We start from the raw sequence: 18223 nt of genomic DNA on the forward strand, positions 1-18223 counted from the left end.
AATGATTGTAAAAGTAAAAACTTGATCCAGTTGTTATGTATGTACAAAGATGCCTGCTTCCTCAAAGCACCCTACACGAGATGCAATGTCTATTTTTATAAATACTAGCATTAAAGCATGGGAAACAAATAATGAGGAAATGACTGACATGGGGATAATGATTTTATATAATCGAATAGTTCTTGATATTAACTGCGGGATAGGGAGGCGTTTGTGCCGTGATCAATGAAACACATATTCCTGAAAATGTTGGAGACAGACATGTAATTGCTGAAGCCATAGAAAGAATGTAAATTATAAGAAATGCTCAATCCCAAGATTATGTGAAAAATAGTTGGAATCCCTTGTCATGGTTTACATCTGATAGATGGACAAGAGTATTGTTGAAAATTATAAATAATTTTTATATTGTTGTTGTTTTGTTTATTTGCTGGATGTATCTTGCCATGACTTCGTAACAATATGTCCTAAATGGTACATCGCACTGTCCCCTGATTGATGTTGAGTGATGAATATATGACTTTGTTGAAAGAAGAACAATATGATGTTTGTGAGACAAGAGGTTGAAGTACATCAATGATGAAATACATGTTATGGTTATTGTCATGAAAATCATTGTGAAATGTGACAGAATGATGAGTAATGTATTTTTATTTGATAAACAGGAGGGAAATGATGGACATTTTTTTTATATATTATTGCATAAAAATACACTGTTGCTGTAACTGCATTACGATGATAGCACCCTTGTTCACTGGGAACAAGAGCAGTTTGGAAATGCAGATCAATCTACAATGCAGATTCCACAAGGCAATTAACCCCCACACCTCCATTCAGAGACCACATCCTGAAATGGTTATACAATGTGATACCACCTACTCAAGCTTAATAAAAAGGGCAGAGGGGAGGCAAATGTTGAGAAGAGTCCAGCTCGCTGAGAGAGAGGGACTGCTTCTCCTCTTGCCGCAAGAGAAAGGTCCTGGCTCATGTTGTGTTTTGTCTCTTTCTAAGTGGTGCATGCTAAATTGAGAATATCTGTAGATTTACCGATTAACTGACAAATACCCATTCTGATATTTCTCCCACAGCATTAGCAGGCAGCTGCAGCTCTTTCTAAAACTGGATGATTTCTTCTGGCGAGAGCATCTGTCAACGTTGGCACTACCTTACGGCATTAAGGGCAGTGGTATGTAAACATTTTTGCCTGCTTTTTCCTATTATTATTATTTTTTTTTTTAACTTACATCTTATTTTACATTTAGATTTGGGGCCATTTAAGTTTCTATAAATTTCTCCAAGGACCATGCAAATGAAAAAATATGATGCAATGACAATTTATTTATTTATTTTGTAGATTCGGCTACTGTCAGCAATGTATAGCTGCAATACCTCTACTCTGACATACAAATTATCTTCAAACTCTGTATACTTGCTTGAAGTCATCCACTTTAATTTGTCTTTAGAATTATATGGCACGACAGATTAACTGCTCCTGCGGGGTCATGCTTGGCCCACGCGTCACTGATCAACTCACTGCTTGCTTTATTAGTTTTCTAACAATCTCATATTTTTAGCTGCTTTCTCTGCTCCTTCCTAACCCCATCCAGAATTGCAGCTGCTGAAAGTTCTTGCAGTAACAGCAAATTATCAGGTGCCGGCCAACATCAACAAGTAAGTGTGACACAGCGAAGTGCCTTGGTATTGGTTTTGTATTAGATTTCATAATGATGGATGAACTTAAATTAGTCACATTTCACAATATGTGCTGCCTTTCTTTTTCAGCCTTGAATGCAGAACCTGTGTTGTCATAGGCAACGGCTTTGCCATTAAAAACACATCGTTAGGAGGCATCATTAACAAATATGATGTGGTCATTCGGTAAGAATACACAAAATATAATTTATTGTGGCGATATGCTTTTCATTGGATGGCTATTTTATGTTTACATGTATTTTGAATTTTGCGAAGGTCGCTCGAATTTGTATTAATAATATGCTCAAGCGTTAATTTACAACTAGATAATGTATTTACCGTATTTTATAAAGAAGACCTTTTGTATTTTTCTATTCCCTTCTTCAGCTGTTCCCTACCACACAACTAGTTCATAAATTACTACAAAAAAAAAGAATTTAACAACATTGAGTATTTTGAATCTTTTGTACATCATAACAATTATTTTTTTCCCTTATGCAACAGATAAATACAGAAGTAACAAATGGAGTACTACATTCCAATGATCTCTATGTTCATTAATTATCAACATTGAGATCTAACTCTTGTGCTTTCATTTCATCTCTGCAATCAGCAAACCTTTTGGAAACAAAAAAAAAAAAATTTAGTCTTGTCAGGCGTGAAGGCGCAAATTTGACTTAACAGCCTTGGAGCAGACACATGCACACACTGAGTTGTTATAAGCCTCTTTCAAACAGCCAAGCTGTTGGCCTGGTTACAATGCATTTTTCTCCCCAACATCAACGTGTCTGGGTCCCTCCCTATCCTCTCCCTCTGAAGCAAATCAGTCCCGGAACTTGTAGGTTATTGATGGTCTGAATTCAATGCATGCCTGAAAGCAAACGTCATTGGACTTGTGCCATAAAAACACAACTTGAACTTTTATAAAGCCTATTGAGATTTGTGTGCAACCAAACATAGTCAAGGATTTTCATAATACTATTAGAACTTTTATTTTACTGAAGAAGGTAAACACTTGATTAAAATGTTCAGCCTGATATTAGGAGGACACATAAAGTATCCGGATTAGGCAGTTTACACAAGTCCCTGAAGAAGAATATAGAAGGTCTGGAATTTGGGTCAATCTGGATTAAGGTGCAAATACAGAAATGTATTTTCACCGTTTGCATCACAGTCCATCTCGCAAGAATCATAGTGGTAACACCTGTCTGGGTGTTCGGAATCAGAATCATCTTTATTTGCCAAGTATGTCCAAAAAACACACAAGGAATTTGTCTCCGGTAGTTGGAGCCGCTCTAGTACGACAACAGACAGTCAATTGACAGAGAAGCCTTTTGAGACAAAAAGACGTTGACAAAAAAAAACAGTCACTGAGCAACAAAGGGTTGCTAGTTATCTGGTAATGCCGGTACATGATTATTATTTTATGGGGACAATTGTGCACAAAGATGCAGAGTCCTCTAGCACTTAGAGCAGTTTGAATGACTAATATTGCAATAGTCCGGTGCAATGACCATTGTGCAAAGGGTGCCGAGACTTCTAGGAGTGTATGCGGTTTAAAGTGACGAGTAGTGCGATAATCTGGGACAATCTTGATTGTGCAAATGTTGCAGATACTCCTCAATCAGTGTGCAAATGGAGCAGATGCTACTCTGGCATGTGTGGCCAGTATTGGTCAACAACAGATATGCAAATAGTGCAGCGTGGCGAGACTACTACAGTGAGTGCACGAGTAATATATAATTGGCCCCACAGAAATGTGACAACGGACTTGAGTCAAAAAATTGCCAGCATGTTGTAATGGAATTGTAGGTTAGGTGTTTAAGAAGTTGATTGCAAGAGGGAAGAAGCTGTTGGAATGTCTGCTAGTTATAGTTTGCATTGATCGGTAGCGCCTACCTGAGGGAAGGGGCCGTAAGAGCCGGTGACCGGGATGTGGAGGGTTCAAGAGGATTTTGCACACTCTTGTCTTAGTTCTGGCAGCGTGCAAGTCCTCAAGGGTGGGTAGGGGGGTACCGACAATCCTTTCGGCAGTTTTGATTGATTGATCGATTTCTGTGAGAAAGGTCACTCTAAAAGGTTTTTAGGTTAAAAACAACTCTTTTGGAGAAAGGTCCATATCGTCACTAGAAATCTCCTACTGTATGGCCAACTCCAAATTTGTTTTTTTCATATTTTTTTCCACAAATCTATACTTTTGGTTGGTCCCCACGTGGGTCTGTTTTGAAAAGGTGATGTGATTATACCTCCAATTTCTCCTCTTACAGATTGAACGACGCTCCGGTGAGGGGCTACGAGGACGACGTTGGTAACAAGACCACCATGAGGTTCTTCTACCCCGAGTCAGCCTCCTACAACCCAGGCTTAAACAACGAGCCAGGCACACTGATGGTCTTGGTACCTTTTAAACAGCAAGATCTACGGTGGCTCAAAGAGATCCTTTACAATGAGAAGAGGGTACAGGATGTGTGAAAAAGCTCTCCCTCTCTTGCTCTCGCACTTGCACACTCAGACACAAATTGCTTTCCCCAGACCTTGCCAGTCAACCATGTCAGGAACAAGTACTTATAGGCCAGTGTCAAAATGCTTTTTTTCCCCATAGTGGGCGTCTGTCCTTCTAGTAGCAGCCTGTTGGACCTAAGAGTTGCTGGGCCATTACCTTCTAATTATGCACATGGCTTTGCCTCCAGTCATTAGGGAGTTACTGGCTTGCTTGCATCTCTTGTTTGTATAAATTAAGTGAGTGTAGTGGAAATTGCTTATCTTTCTGCTTGTTTATGTACTGTATGCATGCACCACAGGTCAGGAAAGGCTTTTGGAAGCCCCCTCCCCAAATCTGGTTGGGTGATATCGGTCAAATCCGAGTGTTGGACCCGTACTTTTTGCACCAGACAGCAGAGAAGCTGCTCCAAATCCCCCTGAACCCGAAGAGTAAACAGGTGAGCCTTCATTTATCTGTGCTGATAATCATTCATCTGTAGGGCAGGCGAACAGAAACGATGGTTGCAATTAACTGTGACCAGTCAGCATTCTTAACCACAATTTTTCCTGCTGGGAATCATTTGTGTTGTTTTGTTCCGTTTCCCGTCTCCCACTCGAATGTTAACAAGGGTGGCTGGAGTATCCGCCGGCCGGTCAAGGGTACTTGGGTTGAACCGTCCACTGACGGTTCAAGTGTAGTTGGGTCAATAGTAATTTGTGGGGGATACAATTACTCCAGATTATGAGAAAAATCTTCACATTCTGGAATTTCGATGCAAGATAAGCCCTTTACTTCGTCAAGGCTGCACCTTTCAAATGCTGACAAATACAGTAATTGGCTTTTGATCGAAAGTCAAAATATAGTTTGCATTTCAACTGAAAGGGACAACCTCCAGTCTTCCCAAAAGTTGGTTGTTGTTGTTTAGTAATTTGACAGTGCAAGGAACAAAAAAAATCACTTAGGAAACTCTGAAGCCCTCTTAGTGGGGACAAAGAGAAAACATGACGCAGGGGCATTATTGCAGTGAGCTCTTGATCTGTTTTCACTTGAAAACTTGGACCTCTTCTCCCTCTTTGGCTTACGAGCCTGGACTTTGAAACACTTTCCCCCCCTAATGACCTCTTCAAACTCCTGGGAGCTTATGTGCCTTTTCTTTTTGTTTCTGCCTTGTTACCCTTGCCAGAGTCCCTTTTTTGTTAAAGAATGAGAGGTGGTTATCCTTTTTGTACTACAGTCCATACAAGTGGATGGTGCATGAGAGGACAAAGCCCTGGGAAGGCAGCAATCCTCAAGGCGAGCAGCGGCCTTGGCCGACTAGAGCTCTGCACCATCTGCACAAACTTTATGGAGCGTTCCAGAGGAGGAAAATTGTGTTTAGGAGCTGCACCAAGCTAGAAGGGTGCAAATAGAGACACAACTTGTGCCTGTAGACTATTAATATTGCGGTGTTGACTAGTTTTAAATTTCAATTATTATGCAAAAAACTACTCAACAGAATACCACAAAACCTTTTGGAGTGGTAAGGCGTGGGCCAAGGAAGGAAGGAAGGAAGGAAGGAAGGAAGGAAAAACATTTGGGGCAGATCTAAAAAGTGTGTTTATGAAGCTGCACTGTTTTCGTGATGGTCCATATTAGTATTGTTTGTATCCTGCTCAGTGGCATTTTAGTATGAGCTGTAAACACATTTCATAGCATAATCTGTCTTGCTTTCACACCTTTTTCTGGTGCAAAGCTATAAATGGGTTTGTAAACTAGGTCTCCCCTCTTTTTCTTCTTCCTTTTTTGTTTATTCTTGATGAATCAATTGTCAGAGTGAATGAAATAGTCCTAATCATCACATTTAGCAAAATTGGCTTTGTGTTTGACACCTTGAAGTATATGGATATATGATGGAGTACGTCTGAAACTAGGAAACTTACAGTACATGATTGATTGTGTATTAAGAGTTTGGTTAATTGATGGCCGCTTTTATACAGTCTTTTTAAGATGGGATTGTCCACCTTGTTTCCGCGTAGCTGTCCTGAATAAACGGGCAAAGTCGCCCATCTCATATGCCACCTTCGGAAGTAGTATCAGTGCTTTAACAGAGCCGGGATCCAACTATGTCCATCCATCCGTTTTCCATACCTTTTATCCTCACTAAGTTCGCAGGTGTGCCGGTAGCCTATCCCAGCTGACTGGCCGAGAGCTGTGGTACACCCTGAACTGGTCGCCAGCCAATCGCAGGGCACATATAAACAAACAAACATTAGCACTCACATTCACACCTACGGGCAATTTTAAGTCTTCAATTATCCTACCATGAAAGTTTTTGGAATGTGGGAGGAAACTGGAGTACCCGGAGAAAACCCACGCAGGCACGGGGAGAATATGCAAACTCCAAACAGGCGAGCCCGGATTTGAATCCAGATCCTCCGAACTGTGAGGCAGATGTGCTAACCAGTCGGTCACCGTGCCGCCTGCAACTATGCGAATAGTGAATACTGAAATAGTGGGACAAGCATGTGAAATTTCACCTTCGACACTCACTTCTCCTGCCATGTTGTGTTGAAAATAATTCTTGCTGTCCGACAACTATTGTAATACTTAACACCAGACGGTCCCGCTGACTTCCTCACGTCTCAAATTGTCTGATTGACGTGTTTCGCCTTTGCTGGGTTATGCCTAAAAAGCAACAGCGGGTTGTTGCCTTGTCTTTTGTTATGACGCTGATGTTATGGGGATCTTTGTGTAAAAGAGGCCGTTGATTAATCTTGATGCAATAGAAACAATTGAGTTCATTACTTGCTGTAAGCAGCAGAGGTGCTGTTGAGTTACACCCAACTAGTTAGCAATGTAAAGTCGAAGGGACGGCACAACTCTGGGCATCTTTTTTCCCTCAGAACAGCACTGGCATTTACCCATTGTTGATCAGGGAAATTTAGTGAACTACCCATCCCTAACACCACCTGGCCAAACAAGATTGCAACAAGAGGCAAATCAAAGAGTTTAATTAAAACAGACTAAATGGTGTAAGTATGAAAGCACTTCTGCCTTCCAAATTTGCAGCCCTTCGATAATAAACCTCATCCATTAGAGTCTACTGTTTGCAGATAGTTCTCCTTCCCTGCCAAATAGACGACCACCCCACCAAAAATCCCACATTTGTGTATACTCTCCACCACCACTACCTCTTTATCTTCTGCATTGCAGGCCCTTGTAGAAAGCCACATGATCCTCCCAGTGTGTGTTCACATCCCTCTTCCAAAACACAGACATGTGCGCTGCTCTTAGCTTACAGTGGTGATAGTGTGCAGCCCACTCACCAAGGCTCCGCAGGCCTGTGTCCAAACTACACAGAACTCTGGCACCGGCCACTTGACGCTCATACACACAGAATGTCAGCTGATTCATCATCCTTTCAAATTCTACGGTTTTGTTAAAACTGCTGGCCAGATGCATCCCTCAGCAAGACACGTGATCACCTCGTTCTTACATGGCCGTATACTTGTATAAAGCTGCATTTTAGAAATGTTAAAGGCTAAAATCCAAATTCCATGATTACCCAGGCTGTCATGATATCCTACTTGCTCCCTTGCCAAGAACAAAAAAAAAAGAGACATAAGTTCATGACTGTCCGGCCATTCACTCAGTGAACTTTGTTCTTCTGACCTTGTACTGATTAAACAAACATGATAACGCTTTAGAGCTATTTTATTGAATTCATTAAACAGAGACCAATGCATTCATGAGAGAAGCCTCATATGAGACAAATCTATATCATTGGACATGTCTGTAGACAGTAAAAACCTCTAGTCTTGGTTCAAGTTAACAATACAGAGTCATAGCTGGAGGATGTCGGAAGTGGGTCATTGTGAGCCCGGACGTCCATATGAGTTATGGACTATCCAAATGTCAAACTAGTTAAGATAGGGAATGGAAGAGAGAGGAATGTTCACTGTCCAGCCCACGTGGAAGTGATTCTCCATTGTGAGCACAGATAATCATTGACATGCTGTCCTTTGGAGATGCTTAAAAAAAGACTACACAACAAACATGACTGAACTCGTTACTCTTGTTAGTTTTATCCCATGGTACCACGAAAGTCGATGACTATCCATTCCTTGACGCTGGTTGCTCTTCGAGCCGGTCGTCTTTTAAAGATTAAAGGAGAGGTTTGCAGTGTTTAAAAAAAAATAATAATAATAAAAAAATAAAAATTAAAAAAAAACAGGTCAGTATGACCTGATAATACAGTAGACCTCCGAATACTCTGGGTTCAACACCTACGGATTCACCTACTCAGATTTTCTTCCCAAATGTTTTTACTTTTTTTTTTTTTTTTTTTTTTTTATATAAATACTTTTTAGATTTTCTTCCCCATTTGTATTTTATTTATTTTTATTTTTTGGATGGTAACCAATCCATAAAACACTATAATTTGGGGGTTTTTAAATAAATAAATAAATTTTAAATGCCCCTCCCTCGTTTGCCACTTGTTTGAGAATCATGCTCGTGCACATCAATGAGGGGCGCGGCTTTGGTCAGAGACTTAGTGAAGTGAGGCTACATTTAAATCTTACGAGCAGTTTTAACACTGCAAACACCGCCATTATATTTTGTATCATTTGTTCCAAAATCTTGCCAACACTCCATCCATCCATTTTCTACCACTCATCCGAGGTCCAGTCGCGGGGGCAGTAGCTTTAGCAGGGACGCCCAGACTTTCCTCTCCCCAACCACTTCATCCAGCTCTTCCGAGGGGATTCCGAGGTGTTCCCAGGCCAGCCGAGAGACGGACTCTCTCCAGCATGTCCTTGGTCGTCCCCAGGGTCTCATCCCGGTGGGACGTGCCCACAACACCTCACCGGGGAGGCGTCCTGGAGGCATCCGAATCAGATGCCCCAGCCACCTCATCTGGCTCATTTCAATGTGGAGGAGCAGCGACTCTACTCTGAGCCCCTTCCAGATGGCCGGGCTTCATACCCTATCTCTAAGGGAGAGCCCGGACACCTTGCGGAGGAAAATAATTTTGGCCGCTTGTGTCCGGAACTTGTTCTTTCCCACAGCTCGTGATCATAGTTGAGGGTTAGGAACGTAGATCGACCGGTAAATTGAGAGCTTCGCTTTCGGCTTAGCTCCTTCTTTACCACAACGGACCGATCCAAACTCTGCATCACTGCAGATGCTGCACCAATCTGCCTGTCGATCTCTCGTTCCATTCTTTCCTCATTCGTGCACAAGACCCCAAGATACTTGAACTCCTCCACTTGGGGCAGGATCTCATCCCCGACCTGGAGAGGGCACGCCACCCTTGTCCGACTGAGGGCCATGGTCTCAGATTTGGAAGTGCTGATTCTCATCCCAGCCGCTTCACACTCTGCTGCGAACCACTCCAGTGAGAGTTGGATATCACTGCTTGTTGAAGCCAACAGAACCACATCATCTAGAAAAAGCAGAGATGCAATACTGAGGCCACCAAACCGGAACCCCTCTACGCCTCGGCTGCGCCTAGAAATTCTGTCCATAAAAGTTATGAACAGAATCGGTGACAAAGGGCAGCCTTGGTGGAGTACAACCCTCACCGGAAACGAGTCCGACTTACTGCCTCCAATGCGGACCAAACTCTGACACGGGTCGTACAGGGACTGAACAGTCCGTATCAGGGGGTTCGGTACCCCATACTCCCGAAGCACCCCCCACAGGACTCCCCGAAGGACACGGTCGAATGCCTTCTCCAAGTCCACAAAACACATGTAGACTGGTTGGGCGAACTCCCATGCACCCTCGAGGACCCTGCCGAGGGTATAGAGCTGGCCCCCTGTTCCACGGCCAGGACGAAAACCAAACTGCACCCCTGAATAGACCTTACAAGAGAGGCTGAGGAGTGTGATCCCCCTGTAGTTGGAGCACACCCTCCGGTCCATCCTCCCATGCACGAGTTTTTGCTTCAGCGACCACCAAAACTGCATTCTGTTTGGCCAGCCGGTACCCATCAGCTGTCTCAGGAGTGCCACAGGCCAAAAAGGCCTGATAGGACTCCTTCTTCAGCTTGACTGCATCCCTCACCGTTGGTGTCCACCAACGGGTTCAGGGATTTCCGCCACGACGCCTTACGGCCACAGCTCCGGTTTTCCGCCTCAGCAATGGAGGCGCGGAACATGGTCCAATCGGACTCAATGTCCCCCGCCTCCCCCGGAACATGAGCAAAGTTCTGTCGGAGGTGGGAGTTGAAACTCCTTCTGGCAGGGGATTCTGCCAGGCTTTCCCAGCAGACCCTCACAATACGTTTGGGCCTGCCACGTCGCACCGTTATCTTCCCCCACCATCGGAGCCAACTCACCACCAGGTGGTGATCAGTTGACAGCTCCGCCCCTCTCTTCACCCAAGTGTCCAAGACACTTGGGTGAAGAGAGGGGCGGAGCTGTGAGAGAGAGGGGTGCCCCTCTCATCCGCCGAGGCGAACCCCACCGTACAGGCGCCGAGCCGGGAGGCAATAAGTATACCCACACCTGCTCGGAGCCTCTCACCGTGGACAACTCCAGAGTGGAAGAGAGTCTGACCCCTCCCAAGAGGACTGGTACCAGAACCCAAGCCGTGTGTGGAGGCGAGCCCGACCATATCTCGTCGGAACTTCTCGACTTCACACACCAGCTTGGGCTTCTTCCCTGCCAGAGAGGCGACATTCCACGTCCCTAGAGCCGGCTTCTGTCGCCGGGGATTGGCTCACCAAGGTCCCTGCCTTCGGCCAGCTCGCACTGCACCCGACCCCTATGGCCCCTCCCACAGGTGGTGAGCCCGTGGGAAGGCCACCACGTCATTTTACTTTCAAATTACAGTTTAACATTAACTGTCATAAAGGTATAAAAGTAAGCAAGCTGCATGGTGATTAAATTAGAATGTTTGCCCCTCAGTTCTGAGGTTTGGGTTTGAATCTCGGCATCATGTTTCTTCGTGCTTGTGTGGCTCTCTACGGGTACTCTGGCATCGTCTCACAAAAACATGCATGTTAGGTTAATTGAAGACTCTAAATTGTCCATAGGTGTTAATGGTTGTTTGTCCACGAGTTCCCTGCAATTGGCTGGTGAGCAATCCAGAGTGTGCCGCCCCTCTCACCCAAAGTCAGCTGGGATAGGCTCCAACTCACTTGTGACCCGAGTGAGGTCAAGAGCTATGGAAAATGAGGATGGATAGAAGTAAGCGAGGAAGTTAATCAGTCGTTGTGTTGGAAAGATAAAACGTGAAATGTGAAAACATCAGCTACAAATGCAATTCTAGTCACATATGTTTGCTTTTTGTTGTTTTGATGTGCTATTTATTAATTGATGCTTATTTATTATTTTCAGTGAACTTACCTTTTGTTCGCAAATGTTATGTGAAGCTTATAAAAGAGGAGGTGTCTGTTTAGTTTCATGCTGGTCAAGTAGCAAAGAGAGAAAACGGTAAGGAGAAACACATTTTATTAAGTCATCACAATTTTTTGCTTGTTTGAAATGTTATGCTAACCATTAAATTTACATAACTGAAGCCACTTGGTGCACATTTAGACCCAGGCAATTTGATTTTACTTAAAATTGTGGCTTCTATTATGTTTCTCGTGAAACAATAAATATATTACAAATGGAAACGATCCATTACAGGGTGAAACTGTCTGTTGGCATCATAAAAGATTTAGTAGCGATAGTGACAATCTTTTAAGTAAAATATTAACGTTCTTGTTAAACACGTGTAACAATAAGCATCTAAGATGGAAACAGTAATCAACTAATGTGTGTACTCATCTATATCTTTGACGCTCACAAAGACTGAGTAGCTCACAATGGGAGGTTCATTCCATCATTCTTTAATACTGCTGACCTATTGTTGAGCTACGTTATAATTACTAAGTAGCCTGAGTCTAAGCCAGTATAGGGGGATCCAGTTACTTCCTTGTATTGCTATTCTAAACGGTCTGCAAAAAGACACATTGGTGACTTGTGTGGTTATTGGTTATCATCATACTTTTGCTTTTGGACATCACTGGAATCTTTCATCCCAACGTTTTGCAAGGCTAAGTTTTTCTGAAGACGTCCGTTCGGCTAAAGCAGCCTTCTTCCTAATCTCGTTGTAGCAGCTTTTGTTGTTTATACAATTTCACTGTCCACTTTCATCAAGTCCTAAGAGAAACCTTCTGCTGTCTGAACTTCCTCATTGGACCCTGAGAGTAGCTCGCATGTTTGCAGTCCTGTCACTTATCCCATAAATCCATCTTGGTTGATAACAGTTGTATATACTTGACCTTTTATCCGACTTTCAATGTTAGTTAAATGTGCACAGAGTACTTTTCTGTTATATAATCCATATAAACACATGAATCACGTCCAGCTCCATATTGTTCTCATAAGCCAAGTCTACTAAGAAAACAGATACATAGATCGACAGATATATAGATACTTTATTCATTCACAAGAATTTCAGTAACGAGTGAAATTCACAGAATTTCACAATTTTATTTACAGAATTTTAGCAAACACTGTTGTTGCTTTTATTTACTCAACAGCAGATTGGAGGAGGCCCTTTTTGTACAACTAGGTGTTTCCATCCATCCATCCATTATCTGAGCCGCTTATCCTCACAAGGGTCGCGGGCGTGCTGGAGCCTATCCCAGCTGTCATCGGGCAGGAGGCGGGGTACACCCTGAACCGATTGCAGGGCACATACAAACAAACAGCCATTCGCACTCACAGTCACAACTACGGGCAATTTTTTTAGAGTCTCCAATCAATGCATGTTTTTGGGATGTGGGAGGAAACCGGAGTGCCCGGAGAAAACCCACGCAGGCACGAGGAGAACATGCAAACTCCACACAGGCGGGACCGGGGATTGAACCCGGGTTCTCAGAACTGTGAGGCTGACGCTCTAACCAGTTGGCCCACTGTGCCGCCCAACTAGGTTTTTGTTAAAAAAAAAAAAAAAGACTTATGGGGAGAGGTAGAGAAACTGTAGAATCAACAACTAAAAATTCTTGTTTCTCCCCGTAACATAAACGTGGACGTACACAACATTGTGGAGAGATTACGCCCTCAACATTAAAGTCATCTCCACATAATGTAAGGACATCTTTAATACTTGGTTCATCTGAGAGACATTTTACTACCTTCAGTACTGCTGTTTTGTTCAGTAACATAGTTCAAATGTGCTCAGCATTTAATTATTGAATGTGTTTGTGAACAATAGCATGATCTATAAATTGAGGATTAAAATTACCACAATTTTTTTTTGAATGGGGGGGGGGAGGAAGCGTCTAATTGAGGAAGGTGATTATTTTTCTTAAATTAATGACGCATATGCCATTTCATTAGGGCATGGCATCTATGAGCAGAAATGTTATTTTTGTTTTCGCTTACAGTGCCTCATGATTTCTGATGTTTATCGACATCTAGTGGCATAACGCAGTTGTGCATTGAAAGCACAATGAATGGGAAAAAAGGTGCTCTTGAACATTACAGCACAGCTCTGTACTATTGCACACACGGGTCATTTGAAGTGGAGCTAAAGTCCAAGAGCAGATTTGTAATTCACGAAAGGAACATTGATTTGAAATCAACCATCTCTACGTCCTTTGTTCAAACTTGAATGCATTTCTCCAGGTTTACCACTGGAACCCTGGTGGTTTTGAATTCTATGCAGTCATATCTTTCAACATGAGAGCTGAAGTAAAAAAGATTGAATCATCAAGTTAGGGACCCGATTGATTGGCAATCAACCATCGATATTTCCGTTATTCATTTTAAGGTGTTTTTGTTGGGTATCACATCAGGAACCCGACTGATTCGATTGATTGATTGATTATTCATTATATCTAGTCGAACATTGGTGAGGTAGTTAAAGTCAAACATTAAACCATCAGCGTAAGAACCATTTTGATTATATTATTGTATCAGGATTCATTCTGTAGGGACACAGCGAGCATCTGTTTGTAAAACAATGTTAATAGTTTATATTTCATACAATAGATAGACTTAAGGATGATGAGAAAGTTTGAATAAAACTAAGACAGTCATTAATGAGATGCGTTTCTCCTCCAGAAGCCGGTACATCCCACTACGGGAATCCTCGCCGTATTCGTGGCCCTCAATTACTGCGATGTCGTCCACATAGCTGGTTTTGGGTATCCAAACTCTAGGAACATCAAGCACCCGATCCATTACTACGGCTATGATACAATGAAATCAATGAAGGTAAGTGACGGTGTTTCTTAGTGAGACATGCCTTTTCCCTGCCCGTTTAGTCCTTAATGGTCTATTTGTGTCCTTTTTATAGAACTCGTACCATGACCTCAATCATGAAGCTGAAGCCTTAAAAAGACTGGAGGACTCTGGTGCCATCTTGTATCTGCACCCACATTTATGATACATGTACAATGGGTTGCGCAATCAATCTATGCCTAAGGTCATCTGATTTTAGTTGGATTTACATAATGTGCTGTAAGCACACCAATAGGATTTCCTTCTTGGCACTTCTGTAGTACTGAAGAACTACAGGCTAAATAAGATCTTTAATATACTGACTCAACATTTTGCATCAGATTTTTTGTATAGATTTTGTCAATTACACTTTCAGTGCAATCATTAATACTTTGACTTTGATAATTGCTTAATAAATCATTCCACTGTTGTGATGTCATAGGACAGTAGTTATGTTTAATAACATTATAGATTCACAATCACATTCGGGAGATTTAAGTGTATATATATATATATATATATATATATACACTTAAATCTAAAAAAAAAAAAAAAAAAATCTATATATAATCTATATATATATATATATATATATATATATATATATACACACACACACACACACACACACACACACACACACACACACACACACACACACACACAGATGGATGGATTATATTCACACAGCACTTGGTCTCCTCTTGGACTGGAAATATGAAAGGTAAAGTAGTTGTTTTCTTTTATTTATTATTTTCTTCTTTTTTTCTTCAAAAGCAATGTAAGTGATACTGGTACCGCTGGATATTTTTTTGTTCTACATAAATAAATTTTTTATTAAAAGTCAGTGATTTTAGTGGTATATTTGTATTCAATATCACTGTTGACCACTAGATGGCAGACAATCTCCTTTGGGTGCATCCACGTCAAAATCTTAACATGAAATGACGTTGACATTAATACGATTAGAATTATGAGCAAACTATCCTGTTAAGAAATAAAATAATAATCATCTTGATAAGGGTTGATAATTTTTTAAATTATTATTATTTTTTAACAGTGCTTGTGTTGAATCTCACTGGACTCTGGTGTACCTAATTTATAGACAATTTCAGCACTAGAATTACAAGCTCACTTATGTACAACATGGACATCTGGACGAGCAGAACAACATTATACTATTGGGGCCTTGTGCAAATGGTGCTCACATGGCAATTCAGTAGTATTACCATGAAGGGATTTATGCCCTTGGCATTATAAACTAGTTGGGTTTATGTTGCGTGACAATTAACTATGAATGGATACGAATAGAAAGCTAATGTAAAGCTTTTTTTGTTGCATTCTAAAAGCAGGGGTGTAGTAACAGTGCATTCTATTATACTCGTCCATCTCTGCACAAACACCCATTAACGGCATTTAGAAAACGGTTTTAAGATCCAATTTAAGGGCAGTATCAATAGAACTGGACAAACATACTAAATTTTCTTAAAATAATAATTATAAATAGAGTTTTGATTTGGGTTTGAAATGTTTTGAGTGAGTCTGTCTGTATTATGTGTGAGGGGAGAGAGTTCCAGAGTTTGTTTGCCGAGCAGCTGAAGGCTCAGGCACCCATGGCGCTGAGGCATTCCAATAATTTCCATATTCCCAAAATTCCACACTTTTCCACAATAAAAATTCCCATATTAACTACCAGAAATTCCCATTCCCCAAATTAAGGGATATTTTACATATCTCCTCCTCCCACATTTCTTGACCGATTCAAACCATTCCAACGTCGTCTCTCGTTCCAAATTTCAACAATTCAATTAAATCCACGTAATTTCAGATTAGTGTCAGATCTACAGCATTCACCCACAATTTCTACAAAAATTGTATTCGCTACTTATTTCATCACACTGTAGAAAAGTATGTTTTATGATCAGGTGTTGGCTAACATCTATATGTGTCTTGCCCATATTTGCAACACAAAAATTAAAAATCTCTCTAATCATCGCACTGAGTCAGTTGGGACTGAGAACAACAAAACAAATCCCCTTTAAAACCCATTATGTCACACGAGAGAGCCCTTCATTACCAGTGGAGGGGCTACTGTCCCACAGTGAAAGCGGCCTTTTCTCTTAATCCCCTTCCCAACCTCCCTAATACGCATCTGCTTTAGGTGTTCCATGTCACGCTTGAAGGCCTGCCCTCACTTGCTTGCTTGACACAACAGGGACTTGCATAATAGTGTGAACGTGTCCACTGCTTATATGACCAGTCAAAGTCAGGTCAGACGCTGCAGAGGAATCTATTTGTAATGCAAACACAGTAGCCCTCTGCCTGCATACAATGCTACACATGACAATCACGTTATGTACACTGTGATGCTTTTCTTGAAACGTGTGCTACAGTCGGTGCATGTATATTTTTCGCATGGCTGAAATGCTTCACGTGGACCTGCAGTGCATTTGTATGTCATTTCCTTGATGTGCATCTGACTTCCCTTTTCTGCCGACTTTCCCTGTCCTTTCTCTTTCATGTTGCGCAGTGGTGGTGAAACCGCACAGTGAGCATGACTTGAATGAGACAAAGTATTTATTAGGCTTGGGTGCATTACCATTATTAGTGTTATTATTACTCACTTTTATATTGATAAAATCATTTAATATATATATGGCATTATGATATAAATAACTATATTACCTCTGTTGCTCAAAATTGAATGAAGACAAGTATTGATTAGAAATTAATATATCAAACATGTTCAACAATGATAGCATAATTAAAACTGATTTAATACATTAAATAATACATTAACTGTGTCAAGCAATTATAAAATATGTATGTAAATTATATTCAATCAAGGTATCAGGAAGTGTGGATGCAGTTCATGTATTGAATCTTAATTTACTGTACAGGTGTGCGAATGTTGTGGTCGGTGATTGTAACGGAATAAAAGGAAAACCTGATGTGTTTTGTGGAGGAGGAAAAAAAACAAAACTCACGCACACACACACACACACACACACACACACAGGGGGCTCTAGTTTGGGCTCTGACTAGCGCAAATCCAGCGCAATGCTTGGTGCAACTCTGGAAGGAGGCGGGTTAGACGAGGTTTTGGTAATTTCGTGGACGAGCGTTACGACACCGCCTTTAAAAGTGGGATACCTGGTGTGGGCGTCGTCACAGCCGACTTCAGTACTGTCCAATTGAAGAGGCTTCTTTCATCCCCTTTAAAATTGGTACAATAGATTTGTATGGCAACATCTCTATATGAAGAAGAGGATGCACAGATTGGTGCATGACTGCAGCACTGAATGTGAGCGGGTACCCTTATTAAATACAAAATGAGTTTGGCGACTTAAATATTCTTCAATTAATTGATTTCTACAAGGATTAAGAGGGTGAGAAGCCTGCTGTTGAAATAAGTCTGACATCCACCACACGTCAGAGGAGTTGGCATGTCTCTCTACCTGCATGTGCCCTCATCGAATTCACAAAAATTGGGTTAGATCACCTGCGCCGCAACTTAAAAGTGGTCCCAGTAGGAGTAAATTCAGACTGACTTTCTGACACCAAAATCTCAATCCCCCAAGCGCATCTCCAAGGGCACACCCTCACGATGCCGACACGCCCAATTTAGCACAGATGGGTCTGCCAAATTGGCAAACACGTACAGCGAGTCTTGCGCTTGCGCGAAAATCAAGAGTCAATCAACCAGTTTTTACCCTGAAGCACAGCTGTGTCGTCTACGAAAACAGAGCCTAATGTATCTTTCTTAGTGTGTGTGTGCGTGTGTGTGTCATGAGTAGTCAGTGGACATTTAATGTGGGAGAATACACAAGTGGAACAGGATGCA

At 41.7% G+C, this 18223-nt stretch overlaps 1 protein-coding gene across 5 annotated transcripts in view; it reads left to right on the forward strand.

Annotated features, from left to right (window-relative positions):
• st3gal4 (ST3 beta-galactoside alpha-2,3-sialyltransferase 4) overlaps positions 1-15226 on the forward strand; it is a 35337-nt gene extending 20111 nt beyond the window's left edge. For 4 of the 5 annotated variants that reach the window (XM_061681632.1, XM_061681634.1, XM_061681633.1 and 1 more), the window contains 7 exons: positions 1089-1186; positions 1608-1671; positions 1783-1878; positions 3960-4149; positions 4494-4631; positions 14221-14373; positions 14456-15226. In XM_061681632.1, the coding sequence (XP_061537616.1) occupies positions 1089-1186; positions 1608-1671; positions 1783-1878; positions 3960-4149; positions 4494-4631; positions 14221-14373; positions 14456-14545 (829 nt within the window). In that variant the 3' untranslated portion in view covers positions 14546-15226. The remainder of the gene's footprint in view (positions 1-1088; positions 1187-1607; positions 1672-1782; positions 1879-3959; positions 4150-4493; positions 4632-14220; positions 14374-14455) is intronic. The other variant, XM_061681631.1, reaches the window with a different exon arrangement.
• The last annotated feature ends 2997 nt before the right edge of the window (positions 15227-18223 follow it).

Source organism: Phycodurus eques, chromosome 7, assembly GCF_024500275.1.
Source record: "Phycodurus eques isolate BA_2022a chromosome 7, UOR_Pequ_1.1, whole genome shotgun sequence".
Lineage (NCBI taxonomy): Eukaryota > Metazoa > Chordata > Actinopteri > Syngnathiformes > Syngnathidae > Phycodurus > Phycodurus eques.